Source organism: Peromyscus maniculatus, chromosome 14, assembly GCF_049852395.1.
Source record: "Peromyscus maniculatus bairdii isolate BWxNUB_F1_BW_parent chromosome 14, HU_Pman_BW_mat_3.1, whole genome shotgun sequence".
Taxonomy (NCBI): domain Eukaryota; kingdom Metazoa; phylum Chordata; class Mammalia; order Rodentia; family Cricetidae; genus Peromyscus; species Peromyscus maniculatus.
Window position 1 is genome coordinate 13372693 of NC_134865.1, and position 18406 is coordinate 13391098.

Sequence of the window (18406 nt, forward strand, 5' to 3'; positions counted from 1 at the left end):
CATCCTAAAGTGAACAATTAGTGCCATTTCGTCCGTTCACAGAGTTGTGGAGCCACCATCTCTGTCCAGCCCCCAAGTTACTTCTTCAACCCTCTGTGTGTTATCAGAATCAAACGAGTCACTTGTTTCAAACTGTACTGAAATAGAAAAAGAAAACCATTAGTTGGGAATGAGGGGCCCCACGCACATGTTATGATAAAAAAAACTGTTGCGGAAACTCCTGAGGGCTCTTTCATTCATAAGCTTGTAACAACTTTCCCCAAAAGCTTTCCATTCTGAGGTTTCTTGCAGGAGTCAAGGACGGCTAGCCTAATACACAAGATCACTTGCCTAATAACGAGGTTCATGAACTGTTTCAGAACAAATAGCACCTACTGCTCTCTTCTGCCTCCACAAATTTCCTCTTACCTCCGCCTCCTTGCATTGACTCTTGGTCCCCGATGGCCTGTGTGTACCAGATTATAACCCTCTTGTTTACTCCCAAATAAACTCATTGCCTTTAGAAACACTCTGTTATTCAGGTAGACGGCCAAGAATAAACCAGGTACCCACTAAGCAGCCATTTTGTATTCGACTCTCCTCTTTACTCTCACTTCACCACATCCACCAATCTGTTTTCTGACTGGGATGCATGGATATTTCAAATAAGTGGAATTATACAATATGTGACTATGTGTGTCTGAATGAAACAGGATTTTATAATAATAACCAGTTTCCCCATTATAACAGGAGAAAAATCCAAGAATGGGAATCCGTGTCTGGAAAGATACAATGATTTGGAGGAGAGGAGACTAGGCAATGCTGATTGCTTCTGTCAGACCTATGAATAATGAAAAGGACAACGTTAATCAATGAGGATAAGTGTTTAATGAAATGGAGGTGAGAGGTTGTGGGGAAATTTGAAGTGGTGAATTGGTGATCTCCGAGAGTGGTAAGAGACTCGATTAATCAATTGTATATGATAAGGGGAGAAGTTATGTTTCAACAGGATTCTGAAGTTTAGGACAGCAGTAGAAAGAGGTAAGTGCAGAGAATTGATTATAATGATAGATCTGTTGCTACGTTAAGGAAAATAAGGAGGATAGGTAGATATTGAGAACTATCCAAGTTTGTGTATTAAGACACTTGAAACTGAAGAGTGTAATTCTGAAAAGTATTAGAAGTACAGAGGTGACATTCAAAGTTGGAGTGTTTAAAATCAGTATTTTGGAGATGTTGCTGATGACAAGGTCCATATAGAAAAAGCCAAGAAGTAGGCTAAGGGTCGGGGAGATGGCTTACTCAGGAAAGTGCTTCTTATACAAGCATGAGGAACCAAGTTAGGTTCCCTAGCATCCATGTGCAAAGCTGTGCAAAGCAGTTTGTTCCAGCAAAATCCTAGCACTGAGGAGGTAGAGACATATGGATCCTTGCAGCTCATTGGCTAGCTAGTCTTGTTAAATCAGTAAACCCTGGGTTCAGTAACAGACCCTGTCTCAACAAGGTGGAGAGTTACAAAAGAAGACACCCAGCATTGACCTCTGACCTCTAGGCATGTGATCACACCCCAAACCATGTTGTTTTAAGTTCATGGTTCATTTCTGTTATTGCGCAAGATACCCTGACAAAAAATGACTAAGGGAGAAAGGGCTTATTTTAGCTCAAAATATCGAGGTATGGTCTGTTACTGTGGAGGAGTCATCGAGGCAGAGCCAGAGCCAGGGAGAACTAGAGGCAGCTGCACACACCACGTCCACAGTAAAGAGCAGAGAGAAACAAGGGTGAGAGCAAAGACCCAGTGAACAAAACAGCAGGAAGCCTTCCATGTATTTTCACCTGGGCTGCCACCAGAGGCTTCACCCTGCATTTAGGGCAGGTCTTCTTATGGGTCAAGACAGTTCCCCACGGACATGTCCACAGCCCGACCTGGTCTAGACAGTCACTCATTAAAGCTCTCTTCCCACATGATTCTAGGTTGTTTCAAGTTGAGAATTAAAGCCAGCTGCCAAACATGTACACAGATACACTCTACACACAACACACAGATACACTACACACACAACACACAGACACTTTACACACACAACATACAGATACACTACACACACAACACACAGACACTTTACACACACAACATACAGATACACTACACACACAACACACAGACACTCCACACACACAACACACAGATACACTACACACACAGAGATGTAGGCCAAGAGAAGATCACTGGAGCTGAAGGGATGTGTCTTGGAAGACAATTCTTTATGCGTCTCTAGCATCTCTGCGTGTGTTAGGACAACTGTTGTTCTGGACTGGATTGGTTTGTTTGTTTTTCTTTTTCTTTCTTTCATTTTTTTTTTAGACATTGTGTAATCAAATAGCCTCAGATGGCAAGTATCGTGTTTCACTCCAGTGTAGGGGGCAGACACGTATCTTGGTGGCACAATAAAGGTAACATCTTCCTCTGGGGAGAAGGTTGTGAAGCTGCAGATACATTCCCTATTAGGTTTGGAACCTCAGTTCTGACAAACCTGTTATGTATGCACCATGTGCATGGGATTGCATCGTCTATGTATGCACCATGTGCATGGGATTGCATCGTCTATGTATGCACCATGTGCATGGGATTGCATCGTCAGTGTCTCCAGGGAAGCTGAGGAGGAAAAGCCGACATGATGAGATGCTCAAGCTCAGATGCTGATTGTGTCATGAGTAGTAAAGTTATTGCTATCTGCCCCCAGGAATCTCAGACTTTCTGCCAAAATCTATGAAGCTATAGCAGGCTAAAATTTCGGTTAAACGGGAAGAATGTATTTAATAGATTTTCACGCAACATGGTGAAGCTAGTTAATAACAGTGAGTTTTATGTTTTTTAAATTTCTAAGGGAATATATTTTTAAAATAAAAATATTAAAAGTATATGCAGAAATAAATGTACTAAGTAGTCCGATTAAGCCATTCCACAATGTATACATATTTCAATACAACATATACATGATAAATATACAAAAATTGTCGATTAAAATGTTTATGGAAAAGCCAACTTAAAGAAATGGATATGGTTTTGAAGTGAGAATGGAGTTTGATAATATGGGAGATAGAGAGTTTTCACTCCAGAAGGTAGTAAGAAAACAAGAGTCTTCTAGGGAAAGCATGTTTTAGTTAGGGCAGGACAGTGAAGGGGAAATCCAGAGACAATATTAATTAAAATATGGAAAATATAAGAGTTTGTTGACAATAAACACAAATATGAGGAGAATTTGGAAGTGAGAAGACTGTTCTGATTTTGAAAGACTTGGAGATGTAAGTCAGGATGAATTTAGGAGTGAAATAATACTGAAGGATAACAACGATGTTAGAGTCAGGGGCAGAATCTTCGAGTATGGAATCTTATCTAAGTTCAATTTGGGTTTCTAGTGAGGTTGAGAATGTAAAACAGGCATGGGTACAGACAGTATGGATTCAGTGAATAAGTCTAGACTATAGGTAAGAAATGTCCATCAGTACATGCAATTCTAAGGAAAATCATGAAATTGGGTAGCCAAAAGAATGTCTAGTAGGTAACAAGAGAAGAGGGTAAGGACTGGAACTTCAGCATTTACTGGCCAGGTAAAGAAGGATAAGCCTGGGCCAGCGAGATACTCAGAATGGAAAGGCACGGGCCCGAGAGAAAAGCAGAGAAACCAAAATGCTATGCATTGAAGGGGAGAAAACAGTGTGGCCCCCCCCACTCTGGCTTCCCCCAGCAGGGGAAGAAACACATCAATCTCAACCACATGTCAGGAGGAGGCCTTGACAAAAAGAGACTAGAATCTGCTTGCAATTCCCATAAGCATCAAACCCAGTTGGAAAATTTGGTGTGACTGGTCAGCTTTGGAGACTAAGTGTGTGTTCCCACTCTCTCATCTCAGCAGCCTTTATATAGGCACTATCATGAGAGGAGGTCTCTTGTTTGAGACTGAACTACCCTGAGGGCCTGAAAATACAAACTAGCCACAAGTCAGAGAACCTAGTGACAGCCACAGCCTCTGAGTGGGAGGCGGACATGCCGAGTTCAGGCAGCAAGACCTTATGAAGGGAAATATGGATGGTGGCCCTGCCCTCTGGAGTAAGAAGCAAACTCCACCAACCTGAGGATCGTATGGAGACCAAGAGCCTGGAATCTACAGGCATGGGCTTCCAGGCCTGAAGGGCCTCTCTGCCTCATGGTTTACTGCTAGGGCCAAAGACTCTGAAGCTCAGTCCAGGTACTTAGCTCCACACCCTCAACCCTCTTACAGGCCATTGAATGAAGAGTAGGAAATGAGAGGAAAGGTGGATTTTCCAGCTTAGCACTCAGCACTTTGCCTTTTCCAGTCTAGAGTGCACTTGAGATACATCCCTTGTCCTGGACATGAGCCAACCCAAAGCACACTCTGGAGCAAGTGAGAAACTGCCCAGCCCAGGGGGGGGGGGAGGCAAGCTAAGTTCTGAATGCAGAAAAGGGAAGTGCCAAAACTGTAGCAGCCCTGACTCTTCTGGGCTGGGCACGGTCCTGAGAGGGAAGAGAAACGATTCCTTCTTTTCCTTTCATCCACTCCACTTGGCAGACTCGAATAAAGGAGCTGGTCCACTACTTTACCATTTGAAAAATTACATTTTTATGTGCTGTGATCCTTATCTTTTTGATATATATTTAGCATTGCTTTTGTTTTATCTTAAATCTTTGTTTTTGTAGTCTATTCTGCTTTATAAATATTTAATTTTTAGTGCATTTTTCTTTACTGTACAATCATTTTTTTTCCATCTCCTGGGTTTTCTCTCCTTCTTCTTGCTGTGTTTTGGTAGTTAGTAGTTTTCACTAATTTTGATGGTCTTTCTCTCTGGTCTGTTCTGATCTGGTCTGGTCTAGTCTAGTCTAGTCTGGTGTGTTGCTGTGACAGCAGCTTCTTTTCTCCCTCCAAAACTTCTGGAGATTTGTGTCTTCAAGAAAAGAACACTCATCAAGAAGATCTCCAAATCAATGCCCATCCCAATATATGCACAACTTATAACACAGAAACATGAAAAGTCAAGGTGAGATGAGTCATCCAAAAAACCACAGTCAAAACTCCTCAATTACTGAGTAAAAAAAAAAAAAAAAAAAAAAAAAAAAAAAAACAAAAAAAAAACACTGAATAGTTAAACCACTTGAATTCAAAAGTCTACCTTTTTTTTTTTTTTCAAACAGAGATCTGTCTGCCTCTGCTTCCTGAGTGCTAGGATTAAAGGTGTGATGTGCTACCACCACCTGGTTCTCAAAAGCCTCCTGTTAAAAATGATCAATGGCTTTAGGAAATATTGTTTGGATGTAAAGAAGGAAAGAAAAGAAAGAAGGAAGGAAGGAAGGACAAACCACTAACCATGACCACAAACTTTAAGAACTCTGGAACAGAGTGAAAAGACAAAAGCAGAATTCATGGTGTTTTCCTTACTTTTCATAATAAATACCTGACAAAGCTGCTTACAAGAAAGGGGACTTGTTACGGCTAACAGTTTGCAAGGTATGCAGTCCACCAAGGCAGTAAAGACATGGTAGTTCATGACTCCATGGCCGTGGGAATTTGTAGCCATACATCACATTGGTAACTGGGAAGCAAAGATGAAGAATGGGGCCAGAAGGGAGGCTCAGCTGTAACCTACAAGACTCGGCCTTCAGTGACTCAGTTTCTCCCATTAGGTCCTACCTCTAAAAGGCTCCATGACTTCCTAGAACAGTGCTACCAATTGGGGATGAAATGGCCAGATGCATGAAACTGTAGAGGGACACTTAGACCATAATACATGGGATAGAAAGGGAGCTGAGTTAAGAACCAATGAATGCATAGTGCGCCCATTCAATGAGATTACACCAGAAAGTTCCTCGAATCTAGAGAACACGATGAGCATCCAAGCATGAGGTGGTTTGAATGAGAATGGACCTGAGAGGCTCATATATTTGCATGCTCGGTCCCCAGTTCTTGGAACTGTTTGGGAAGGATTAAAAAGTGTGGCCTTGTTAGAGGTGTGTCACTGGCAGGAGGTTTCAAAACCCAAACTATTCCCAGTAAGACCTCTACCTCATGGTTGTTTCTTAAGATGTAAGTTCTCCAAGGCTTATATGAACCCACAGAGACTGAAGCAGCATGCAAAGGCCTGCCGAGGTCTGTACCAGGTCCTCTGCATGTATATTATGGCTTCCAGTTTGGTGTTTTTCTGGGATTCCTGAGTGTGCAAATGAGGGAGTTTCTGGTTCTTGTGCCTTCTCTTGGGCTCTTTTCCTTCTGTTGGTTTGTCTTATCCAACTTCAATATGATGTGTCTTGTCTTAGCTTATTATATTTTATTTTGTAATATTTTATTATCTCTTAGAAATCTGTTCTTTTCTGATGAGAGACAGAAAAAGGGGTGGATTTGGATGAGAGGGGAGGTGGGAAGGAACTGGTGGGAATAGAGGGAGATGAAGAGTAATCAGAACATATTATGTGAGGTAATGATTTATTTTCAATAAAAAGTGGGGGCGGGGGAGATGTAAGCTCTCAACTGTTGTTCCAGGGCTGTGTTTGCCTGTCTGCTTCCATGTTCTCTGTCATGACACTCACCATGTGAATCTGTAAACCCCCAATAAACAATTCCTCTTATAAGTTGCCTTGGTCATGGTATTTTGTCGGGGCAATTGGAAAGTAACTAAGACAAAGAACAAGAGACTTTTAGAATCCCATGTAGGCATGACCAAAACAGAACCTCTCCACTATACGTTAGAGTCAAAATGCTAAGGCACATAAATAATGTCAAAAACTGTGAAAGGAAATGCTAACCTGTAAGCGTCAGACCTCTCAGCAGAAAGTTCAAAAACTGGGAAAGCATACAATGACATATTCCAAGCTCTGTGAGTAAAAACATTCCGACATTAATATTACCTAGAAAATAATCTTTCAAAATTGATGGAGAACCTCCAAAGACAATCAACTAAAGCAATTCATGACCATCACATTCACTTTGCAGAAGATACTTAAAAGGAATCCAACACACAGAAATCATCCCAATAAATGCAGAAAAGGCCTTTGACAGAGTCACACCTCCCTTCATGATAAAGTTCTGGAGAAACTAGGAATGGAAGAAACCAATTTAACATAAGGGCTAAATATTACAGACATGTGGCCTACATTATACTAAATGGGAAAAATTGAAAACATTTTTTTTCTAAAATCAGTAATGAGAGAGGCAGTCCACTTCCCCTCCCTTTATTCAATATAGTTTTTGAAATCTCAGAATAAGGCAAGAGAAAGAAATAAGTGAGGTATGAGTAGTAAGAAACCACATCATCACAATTTGCAAGTTGTAAGTGTTACAGCTCTGAGGGGAAAGATTTCCCCAAAGCAAGGATTTCAGCTCTGAAGGGAAAGGCCCTGGCAATCAGGATCCAAGGAATACCACAGTCACACCACACATCAAACCTCAGACAAGAGATTTATTAGGAAAGACAGAGGAGGGTGGTTGCCTCTGCTTGGGAGAGAAGCAACAAGGACTGAGCAGGAGGCAGGCTTTATATAGGGTTTCTTGGGTGAGGATGGCTTGGGATGGGTGGGGTTTTATGGCCTAATCTTGGGACAAGCTCAGGGATTGGTGGGATTTTGTAATTTTGTGGCCTGATATTTGAGTTGTATTTTTTTTTTCCTGTAAGGACTAGAAATGGCTCTTATGGCCTTACTATAAGACTGCAGGCATATAACCCTATACTTAAAAGGCCTTTAAACTCTACCAGAAAACTTTTAGATCTAATAAATAGTTTTAGCAAAGTACCTGATTATAAAAATCAAGATAAAAAATCATTAGCATAAGACTTTCTATATACCAAAATGAAGAAGAAAATCAGGAAGATAATCACACTTCACAATAGCTTTAAAAATACCTAGGTAATAAGCTTTCTGCCCCCCAATAATAAATTTCTCCACCAATGCAGTAAGCCAGATTAAGTCAAATTGAAAATACAACAACAGATTTATTTGAGCAAAGCAACTCTCAGGTGAATTCTTCAGTCCCAGAGATTGAGGCTGGAGAAGCTGTGCCCCCAAACTGAAGCAGGAGACATTATAGGTTGAAGGCAAGGGATGGTGATGTGTCTGGCAAAAGCTGGATTTGTACCCAAGTATGGTCAAAAGCTAAATGGTTGAGCTGGGATTTGGTCTGCTGGCAACAAAAGGGGAGGAAGTTGCAACAATTGCCAGAATGCAGAAATGGGCTTTTTGGTGTCTTTTCTTTGTTAGGAGACTCTCAGAGTGAGTGGCGTTTGGAGAGAGAGAGAGAGACAGAGAGAGAGAGAGAGAGAGAGAGAGAGAGAGAGAGAGAGACAGAGACAGAGACAGAGACAGAGACAGAGACAGAGAGACAGACAGAGACAGAGACAGAGACAGAGACAGAGACAGAGACAGACAGACACACAGAGAGGGAGGGAGAGAGAGAGGACTTTCTGGATAGTGCAGGAGTGAGCTAGAGGTTCTGATGGAAAACTAGGGGTGCCAGTGGTTGTACACACATTTAATCCTAGCCGTCCATGTTGGTCAGCTGAGAACCACCCATATTCCAGAACCAGACGCTGCCCCACCTCCACCCTGACTTCAGTGACTCAGTGCCAGCAGCCCTTCATCATTAACAGCCAATATGACATGTGTCTACTGTCACCACGGTCTTGTATTTTCCTTGTGCACATGTTCCTTACCTCCTATAAAGCCCAAACCACCATGACCTGGTTTCTTTTTTCTATCCCCACTCAGAGACAGCCTTCCCCATCCCTCAATAAATCTCTTGTGTAAGGTTTATTGTGTGATATGATTGTTGCTTGAGAGCTTCTCTCCAGATCCCACCAAGCCCCGCAGTCCCACAACCCACATATAAAATAATCACTCAGACACTTATATCACTTATAAACTGTATGGCCATGGCAGGCTTCTTGCTAACTGTTCTTATATCTTAAATTAACCCATTTCTATAAATCTATACCTTGCCATGCGTGGCTTACCGGCATCTTTACATGCTGTTTGTCCTGGCAGTGGCTGACACTGTCTCTCCCTCCTTTTTCCTGTTCTCTCAATTCTCCTCTCTCCTTGTCCCGCCTATACTTTCTGCCTGGTCACTGGCCAATATTTTATTTATATAGAGTGATATCCACAGCATATGATTCTGTGGCATTTCTGGGCTCTCTGATTGCCAGGATACCCTTTTGCCAAAAAATCCTTTCAGTCAGAAGCAGAGGCAGGCAGATCTCCATGGCTAACCTGGTCTACATCATGAGTTCAGAGCCAGTCAAAGCTACAACGAGACTGTCTCAAAACAAATTCCTAAATACCTAGGAATAAACCTCATCAAAATGATTACCAATGAGGGTGTTTTCAGAAAGGTTTAACTATACCTCCTTATTCTTCTTGGCAATAAGATTTTGTTTGCTTGTTTGGTTTGGTTTGGTTTGGTTTGGTTTTTCAAGACAAGATTTCATTGTGTAGCTCTAGCTGTCCTGGAACTCACTCTGTAGACCAGGCCAGTCTTGAACTCACAGAGATCCACCTGCCTCTGCTTTCCAAGTGTGTCACCGTTGTCCAGTGGCAATCAGATTTTTATAATTTTAATTTTTATACCCTTACAAAAGGTATAAAGGCACAAAATTCTTCAGAATAGATAGTGTCATATAATAATCATCAGTGGACCAGGAACTCTATAAGATCTGCATCAGGAAAGCAGCTAAAATGAACAGAACACATGTAAATGTGCAGATTTTCTGTTCTCTGAATCAGAGTTTCTCATCAAAAGTGCTGTTGGCAGATAATTATTTGTTGAAGGCTTTACACATGTAACAGCATCCCTGGCCTCTATCTAGTAGATGCCAAGAGGGGTATAAATACCCTCCCTGTTTGTAATATTAAAATTTGTCTCCAGATATTATTACCTAATATAGCCAAATGGGCAAAATCACCCCTGACTGAGAATTGCTACTTTAATTAAAGAACAAATATAATAGTAAAATCTACTTAAATTTTTTTGGAATCCTGGAGTGAAAGACGAAGGAGAGAACTTAATTTCATATTAACAGTTTCTTATTTACAAAGGAGATTGATATGTGAAGGGATTGAGGCCTTTACCAAAACTACCAATATATTTAAGGCATGGCAGTCATATCAGACATGGCATTTTAAAACTGGCAGTCTAGGCTGGTACACTGCCTATAAATGGAATCAAGGATGATGGTACAGTAGCCATTATGATCCTTTCAGGTGCTATCAACCATCTCTAAGCCGTATCATGGCTCCTTGGAACTCCTAAAAATAGAAACCAAAGTCCTAGTTCAAAGATCACAATGATTGGTCTTCATGGTTACTTTTCTCCTAATGCCTTTCTCAGTCATCCTCATCTTAAGACACTGGGTTTCTTGACATCTCTTTGAGCATCCCAAGCATCCCCTTCTTATCATGTGTTCTTTTTCCTTAGATATCGCTGTGTTTTGGCTTCTTCATTTTGTTCTCGCCTTTGAACAGGTATTACCTTAGCAGGAGGGTTTTCTCTGTATAAAGTAACATGGTTGCTCAATTTTCTTGTACTGAGAGGCCATCGGTAATAAAGAAAGGTGTAGTAGGCTTGGTTTCTACTGTGACCTCTTTTCTTGGTTACTAAAGTCACCTTTTCATTATGTGTTCTCCCAGCTTTTCTCAGAGACAAGGAGAAAAGAGACAGGAAAGAGAAGGGAGAAGAGTGGAAGAGGAAAATGAGGAAGAAAGGGAGAGGGAGAGGAGAATCTAGTGCCTATTACAAACATACCAAAACTATTGGATTGGTTCCCAGGTCCTTATTATCTTGTTTAGCTTTAATTATCTCTTAAAATAGCCTTCTCAAAACAATTACATTTGTGTTAGGACTATAAAATATGAGTGGGCAGCCCAATTCAGCTTATAAGCAGGTTCATGTCTATCATTAAATTCAAGAAAATTTTGGCCATTTCTTATTAAAATCTTTCATTTTCTCTATATATTTTCTTAGAACTTCTATGATGAATGTCTTCATACTTGATGGTACCCAATAGGACCCTTAGACTCTATTCAGTTTTATTTTTATTTTGTTTTATTTTTGTGTTACCCAGCGTCCTGGTTAGTTTTTTTTTGTCAGCTTGACACAAACTTGAGTCATCTGGGAAGAAGTATCCTCAACCAAATCGCATCCATCATATAAACCGCTGGGCATGTATGTGGAGCACCTTCTTGATTAATGATTGATATGAGAGCGCTTACCTCACTGTGGGTGGCACTTCCTCTGGGAAAATGGTCCAGGGCTGTAAAAGGTAGCTTAGCAAGCCAGGGGAAGCAAGTCAGTAAGCAATGCTCTTCTGTGGTCTGTGTTTCCCTTCAATACCTTCAGACTCCTGCCTTATGTTTACTTGATGATGGACTATGAAGGGTAAAGTTGCTTTTGGTCATGGAATTTATCACAGCAATAGAAACCAAACTAGAACAGAAAATGGAAACAGGGACATGGAGTATTGCTGTGAGAAACATGATTGTGTTTCTTTTTGTGAAGATTGTGGCGATTTGGGGTAGATAAAGCCTTTGAGTCCTCAGAACTTAATGGACTCGTATGGGAGCCTGGAAAGGACAAATGTTAAGAGAAATGCAAACAAGGGTGATCTGGCCTGCGAAGTTTCAGAGGGAAGCAAAATTCTATTAGGGCCACCATTCACGGGGTGCTTTGGATTAAGAATCTGTAGAAGTGGGACTCTCGGGAAGATGGCGCCCTTATCCTGGCCACAAGTTGACTGGAGGAAACTTTGACCACAAGCCCTAAGCTCCAAGGCCCTCTTTTCCCCTTAACTCTACACTCGGATGTCTGACTGCCTAGAGTCTGTATGCACTGTGGGGCACCCCAGGACCAGGAGATGATGGGTCCGAGGCCCCTGGGCCAGGGCCCCAGAACTCCCTCCTCCATCAGGACCCGTCTTTCCCACTTCATTTCCAAATTCTGTATACAGCACCTGCCAAATATACCGTATTCCGATGCAGAAAAATACGTGAGGCCTCGGGCTTGCATTGGCATTGTGATAAGGCACGTGGTCCGATCACCAGCCACTATGACGTCCAGGACTGATTCTGCATTGGGCTATCCAAGAAGGGGGCTGAGGGATGAGTGGCCGGACAAAGAGACATCACCTCTGCTCTTGGGGCCCCAGCGCACCCCATGGAGCTTCAGGGACATTCTGAGCCAACATCCAACCTCCTGTGTGGACAGGAGCAGCCAGACACCTTCAGAAGAATGCCACTCAGCAGCTGTCCACCGTCTCCTTCCTGCTCTTTGCTGACGGGTATCATCTTTGTGGCCTTCCTGCTGCTGCCGCTGAAGAACGAACTTGGCATCCAGCTGCCCCCAATCCTGCACGTGTCCCTGGGACAGAAGCTGGTGGCAGCTTACATCTTAGGCATCCTCACCATGGTGTTCCTCCGGATCTGAGCTCTCAGCTGAACCCACCCCAACCCACCCATCCACCCTCTCCTCTGAGGGCAGGGACCTGAAGCAAACACTGCCATGTTTGCACCCGGCCCCTTCTCTCTCCTTTCAGTTGCCCACCCATCAGTTGCCAGCCTCCTCCTCCTCCTCCTCCTCCTCCTCCTCCTCCTCCTCCTCCTCCTCCTCCTCCTCCTCCTCCTCCTCCTCAGCAAACACCCTGGGATTTATACTCATTTTCTAAGTTGAACAAAACACATGAGAACATAATCTGTAGAAGCAAAACCTTTGCTGGAATAATTGGTGGTGGTTAGCTGGGGCTGATGAATCAATTGTGATTATTAAAAGACCAGGAACTATTGAGGTGAACTCTTCTGGGAAGTATCCTCAGGGTGCGCATACGAAAGCTGAGGCCAAAGGGTTCCAGGCTGCATCTCCAGCCGGCAGCCAAATTTGGTAAGATGTGAGAGTCTCCACGTGGCATTGATTTTGGTTTCTGTTGTGGTATTAACATAGCAGGTTTGAAGTTAAAAAAGAAAGGTTATTCATTAACAACAATGCAGTTTTCAACAACACCGAGGTTGTAGCGGTGGCAGACAAAGGCTAATTCTGTAATTTTCAACCAAGATCAGGAGAACAAATAATTTAAAAAGATAAGCTTGATACTTCAGGAGCTTTGTTCTGAGTCTTAGTACATTTAAACATTATTTACAATAACAGTGTAAATATGATGAATTGTTGAAGGCATCTGAAAACAGGAGGTCAAACAAATGTTACTAGTTTTGCCCTTCTAAACCTTCTATCACTCCAAAATCACTTCCGGGTGCATTTAGCTGCAGACAAAGATGTATTCAGTCATCGGCGACCTTAGCTCAGTGGGCACTTGTTGGCTCTGATGGGCCTTTTACAGAACCCCAAGCTCTATAGTGCTATTACATTGGGGGCCTATCTCAGTTGCTGTAGAATTCTAAGTCTGGATTCTATGTGATATTAGGCCTTACATAAATTTACTCAGAGAATTTTCTTAGCCAAAGAGGTTGAGAGAGAGAGAGGGGGCGGGGTGTCAGTGTGACGGCAAATCCATACTTACCTTCTGAGAGCAGGATTCTTATTCATGAACATAATAGCATCAATAAACTACCTTTAAATAGTGACTTGAAAGTATTAGTCTGAAATAATCCAGGGAGATCAAAGTTTACATTGCAAAAGGGTAGGATCTCTTCCACTAGATTATGAAATCCACTATGAAGAGATGTTTAGTGTTAAAATTGTTAGTGCTAGAAAAATGCTGAACTTAAGGTTTTTGAGTGTCTGCATAGTTCGATTGAGTGGGCACCTTGGGATTTACTAGTCATGACTTTTTTCTTTTTTAATTCTGTATTGGGGGCCTGTGAAATGGTTCAGTGGTAAACGCAACTGCTCCAGCCTTCTGATCTGAGTTTGCTGAGTTGGATCACTGGATTCTCATGGTGGAAGGAGAAAACCAACTTCTACAAGTTGTGTTTTGGCCTGCATGTGCTGCAGTATGCACGCATCCACACAATGCACACACAATAAATACAAAAGGGTTTTGTGTTGACTCTTTAAAAGTCTTTATTTTACATATGAATAGAATGAATTTGGGGGAGATCATTATTTTTAGTGTGTGATGGAATGTGTTTGGCCTGTGGTTACTCCTAGTATCATCTTCAAAAAAAATTTGCAATTTCTGCTTATACATTGTATAAGACCCCATATTTAATTAGTTAAAAAAAAGGTAGTTCTCACAACCTTTTAGTTAGTTGGCCAACAGAAGGAGTGAGGAGAGGGCGAGGCAGGGGAGAAAACTCTATTTTTGGTAAACATTTTAACTTTTTGCCATTAAGATTTTTATTTTTTACTAGTTCTTTTGAGATTTTAATATAACTACATTATATATCTTTCCTTTCCCTCCCTCCAAGCTCTTCTTTTAAATTCATGTCTTTTCTTCATTGCTGTAACATGTTCGTATCATGTCAGTATAATGCTACTCGTATGTATGCATGTATGTTTTCAGGGCTGACCATCTGGTACTGGTGAACATTTTCAAACTGGGCAATTTTCAAAAGGAGAAGCTATTTCTGTGTATCTTAATCGTGTAAGCTGCAAGTTTTCCCAATTCCTTGGACTACACAAGTTTTCTAGTCAGGCAACCCAGGCACACAACTTGTGTGTGTACCTGTGGTGTTGTGTATGTGTGTGTGTGTGTGTGTGTGTGTGTGTGTGTGTGTGTGTGTGTGTGAGCAGGTACATACCTGTAACGAGTATGTGGTGGCCAGAGGTTATTGTGAGGTATCAATTGTTTTCCATTTTGTCTTTTGAGACAAGGCCTCGAACTGAACCTGGAATTCACCGATTTGGCTAGACCCACCAACTAGACAGCTCCAGGGATCCACCAGTCTCTGCCTCCCCGGTGCTAGGATTCCAGACCCATCTTACAGGTGCTGGGGGTCTGGACCTGGGTCCTCATGCTTGCAATGGGAAGCACTTTACTGACTGGGCCATTGTTAATCCCAATGGCAGGAATGAGACCACTGCCACCATTTGAGCCAATTTGAAGCAAGCTTGATTTTTTTTTTATTGGAGTGCACGCAAGAGCTGACCAGTGACTGCCTCCTAAGTCCGATTAAAGAAAGCAGCCCTGAATCCATTTCTTGGGCCTCTTTTAAGGAGTAAAATCATGAATAATTTTATGGAAGAGAGACAATGAGGCAATAATGCAATACAGAAAAATAAAAATAAAACAAAAAAAATCATGTAGTCACCACGTGATTAGGAAGGGTTCAGGGAGGGCATGGAAGGGTCAGGGAGGGTTAGGGAGGGTCAGGGTATTCTCAAAAACAAGTCAAGGTCATGGGTTGGGGGAGGTCAGGTTCCAGGAAACAGAGAGAAACTAACTCAGCCCTTTCAGTGAATAGAAGCTTATTTTTAACAATACAGCATAATGGCTCCTGCCTTCAACATGGAGTCAGGCAGGTTCCTCACCATGCCCCAGCCTCACTATCACCAACGTTCTTTAATGGCTCAAAGAAATGAAAATAAAGTCTAAAGAAATACTTTGTATATTTGACTTGATTGTATTATTATATTAAATTGCACATATTCCAAGTTTTTTGACAGCGAACAATGGCAATTTATATGGCACAAAATACATACATTTAATATCAAACACTGTGTTTTAGAAATAGTAGCAACAGGGTTTCCACAGCCTCCCAGTTCTTATCATCTCCGGCCTGTCAGGGGTGTGGTGAGCTCAGCGTTCTAAAATATCAGAATCCTGCGTTTCTCTTATATTGCAGCAGGCAACTTGTGGTTTACTAACAGGTATTAACTGGTAGTTTTGTTTTGCCAGTTATCCTAAAGGGCTAGTATGAGTAATTACACATTTTGTAAAAAGAAATAACCAGGTTATTAATGTCCCTCTTTCAGGTCGGCCTTAACGTTTCTAACTATAGAGAACACAGGCTTCTAGGCCCTAACCCCACAGAACCTAGCTTGGTGACACACTGTCAAATTGTGCTTCCTGTGTGCTGCCTAGTGAACCTGTACAACATTTGAATAGCAAGGCCTTCATTTATGACTTTTAAGTAAAACTCAGTTTAGGCATGAGATAAAATTTCCAAAACCACTTTCTTGGCAAAATTACTATGATAGCACGTCTTTAGTCGGAATCCGCTGTGATTTTGTCGCTGCGGCCTTCAATTTCTGGATCACTAACTTGGAGAAATTTATTCACTCTTCCCTTCTTTGGAACTGGACTGCAATCGAGCCTTCCAGGAGGGCAAGGGTCGCCCGCGGCTGCTGCTGCTGCTGCTGCTGCTGCTGCTGCTGCTGCTGCTGCTGCTGCTGCTGCTGCTGCTGCTGCTGCTGCTGCTGCTGCTTCGCTGTCCTTATCTCAGGCGGCCCGTGCAGCTAAACAAACTCTGCTGGAGGTCTTGATAGGCAAAGTTGTGAGCCCCTATCTAGAAGCTCAAGCCAACTCTCTCCAACCCCCACTTGCCTGTATTCCCCTCCAGCGCCCCTGAAAGCGCAGCCTCCGGCAGCGCTGGGCAGGTTCGGACCCCCCTCCGGCGATCTCTCGGCGAGCCCTGTGCCCGAACCGCCGTCTTTAGCTGGACCGCGGCCGCCCGGGGAAGAGTCGAGCCCGAGGACCGACCGGGCCCGGTCTCCATCGGCAGCGGCGGCTTTCAGCGGAGCTCGATCCGACAACTCGGCCACCCGGTCCTCCAGCAGCGAAGATGTCGGCCTCCAACGTCAGCTTGCTGCGCGAGACTTCCCGGCAGGTCGTGGCCGGAGGGGCTGCAGGTAAGGCGGCCGGCTCCCCGAGCGCCAGCCGCTCCCCCACCACACCACCCTGCAACGTCCCTAAGCCTGGCTGGCCTTCCAGCGAAGTTTGGTGGGCGTCCTCCAAAATCTTCCACCCAGTTAGCGAAGAGCAGAGGAGGCGAGCAGCCGGTGGTGGCGGCCCCGAGTCCTCTTTGGGGCGCAGTCCTCACTTAGCTGCTCCCCCCCCACCCGCCCCCCGGGGTCCTCCTGCTTTTCTCTGTTTCTTTAGCGTGAAAGGCGTCGCCAGTCCCTGAAACTTACTGGGACTTCGAGGAAGCTTCCCTCGCCCCACTTTTTCGTCTTCCGTTAGTCAGCTGTTTTTACTTGAAAAGGATCCAGTTCCGTCTTACTTAACTTTCTTAGCAATTTTCTTCCAACCTCCAAGCGAGAGAGGATCCTAACATAAATCTTGCCTCTCTTCACAGGCATTGTTACTGGATACTGTGTTTTGGGGGGTATATGCATGCCATAAATAGGCATATTAAAATTAAACGCGCCCGCTAACATATATGAACACCTTTGATGTCATCGACTCACATTAATTTGTGGAGAGCTATGCGGGGGGGCGGGGGGGAGGCGGGGGGGGGGGAGGGAGGCGGGGAGGCCTTACAAAAAGAGCTGTTAAAACCTGTCTTTGCAATAATTACTGTCAAATGCAGCTGGGGGAAGTTGCTCATCATCAAGTTATGTGCACACATTTTGAAGATACTGTAAGTTGGTTGGAAACTTGATCTCATATACCATGATGCATTTTAATTATAAACATATCATTTAATTACCATAATTAACTTAGGCCATAACAATTTTATGTGTAGATATTCTTTTTAATACATTTTATTACGGTAACAGTGGTAAATAATATTAAGATTGACTAGACGATGGCCAATACTTACTTTGACTAGTAACATTTGTTTTCAAGCAAATTTGAACTTTTTAATAATGGATTCCTTCAAATTATGACGTTATATGTCATGAACTGGCTGCATCTCAGAGGTACCATAAGCATCCACATAGGTCACTTACAATCTGCATATTTTCTTAAGATGATATAGTCATGAAAACGAGACATTTGCTTTTATATGTATATATATTTTATATGTATATAGGTATGTGTATACATACATATATATACTTGATTCCAACTCTGTGATCCTGAGCAAAGAAAACTCAGCTAGACCAGAGGGTAAGTGAGGTTGGCTAAGCATCATAAACTATGCCCAGCGACTTACAGGCATCGCTGTTGGTTTGTATAATCACAGTGTTAGGCATAGTTAAACTCAATGTCAAAAAGCAGACCAGATTCTCATCCTATTTATGCTAAATCTTCTTGGATAAGCATTTGGCACAGATGTCTTAATGCCATCATATATCCCCATCATTGTAAATGGGAATTAATCAGTTAATATGAATAAATGTTAAGCCATTTATAAGATAAATTTAAAATAGGCTGGTTGATTTATACAGTTTATATTGTGGTGTTCTTGATACATAAGAAGGATAATTAATACTTTCATCATCCTGAAAGTCACACTTTCTTCTTGGCCTTCAAAAGCATATTAATAAAATTGTATATTTAATGAAACTGTAATAATACAGGTTGATCCTGT

At 42.5% G+C, this 18406-nt stretch overlaps 1 protein-coding gene and 1 pseudogene across 4 annotated transcripts in view; both read left to right on the forward strand.

The window, feature by feature from the left end:
* The first annotated feature begins 11731 nt into the window (after positions 1-11731).
* LOC121822323 (motile sperm domain-containing protein 3 pseudogene) lies at positions 11732-12816 on the forward strand (annotated as a pseudogene).
* Positions 12103-18406, forward strand: part of Slc25a21 (solute carrier family 25 member 21) — a 487380-nt gene continuing 481076 nt past the window's right edge. For 2 of the 4 annotated variants that reach the window (XM_076550619.1, XM_042260590.2), the window contains exon 1: positions 12104-16778. In XM_076550619.1, the coding sequence (XP_076406734.1) occupies positions 16712-16778 (67 nt within the window). In that variant the 5' untranslated portion in view covers positions 12104-16711. Of the gene's footprint in view, positions 16779-18406 lie in introns of all 4 variants that reach the window. The other 2 variants (XM_042260592.2, XM_006988937.4) reach the window with 2 other exon arrangements.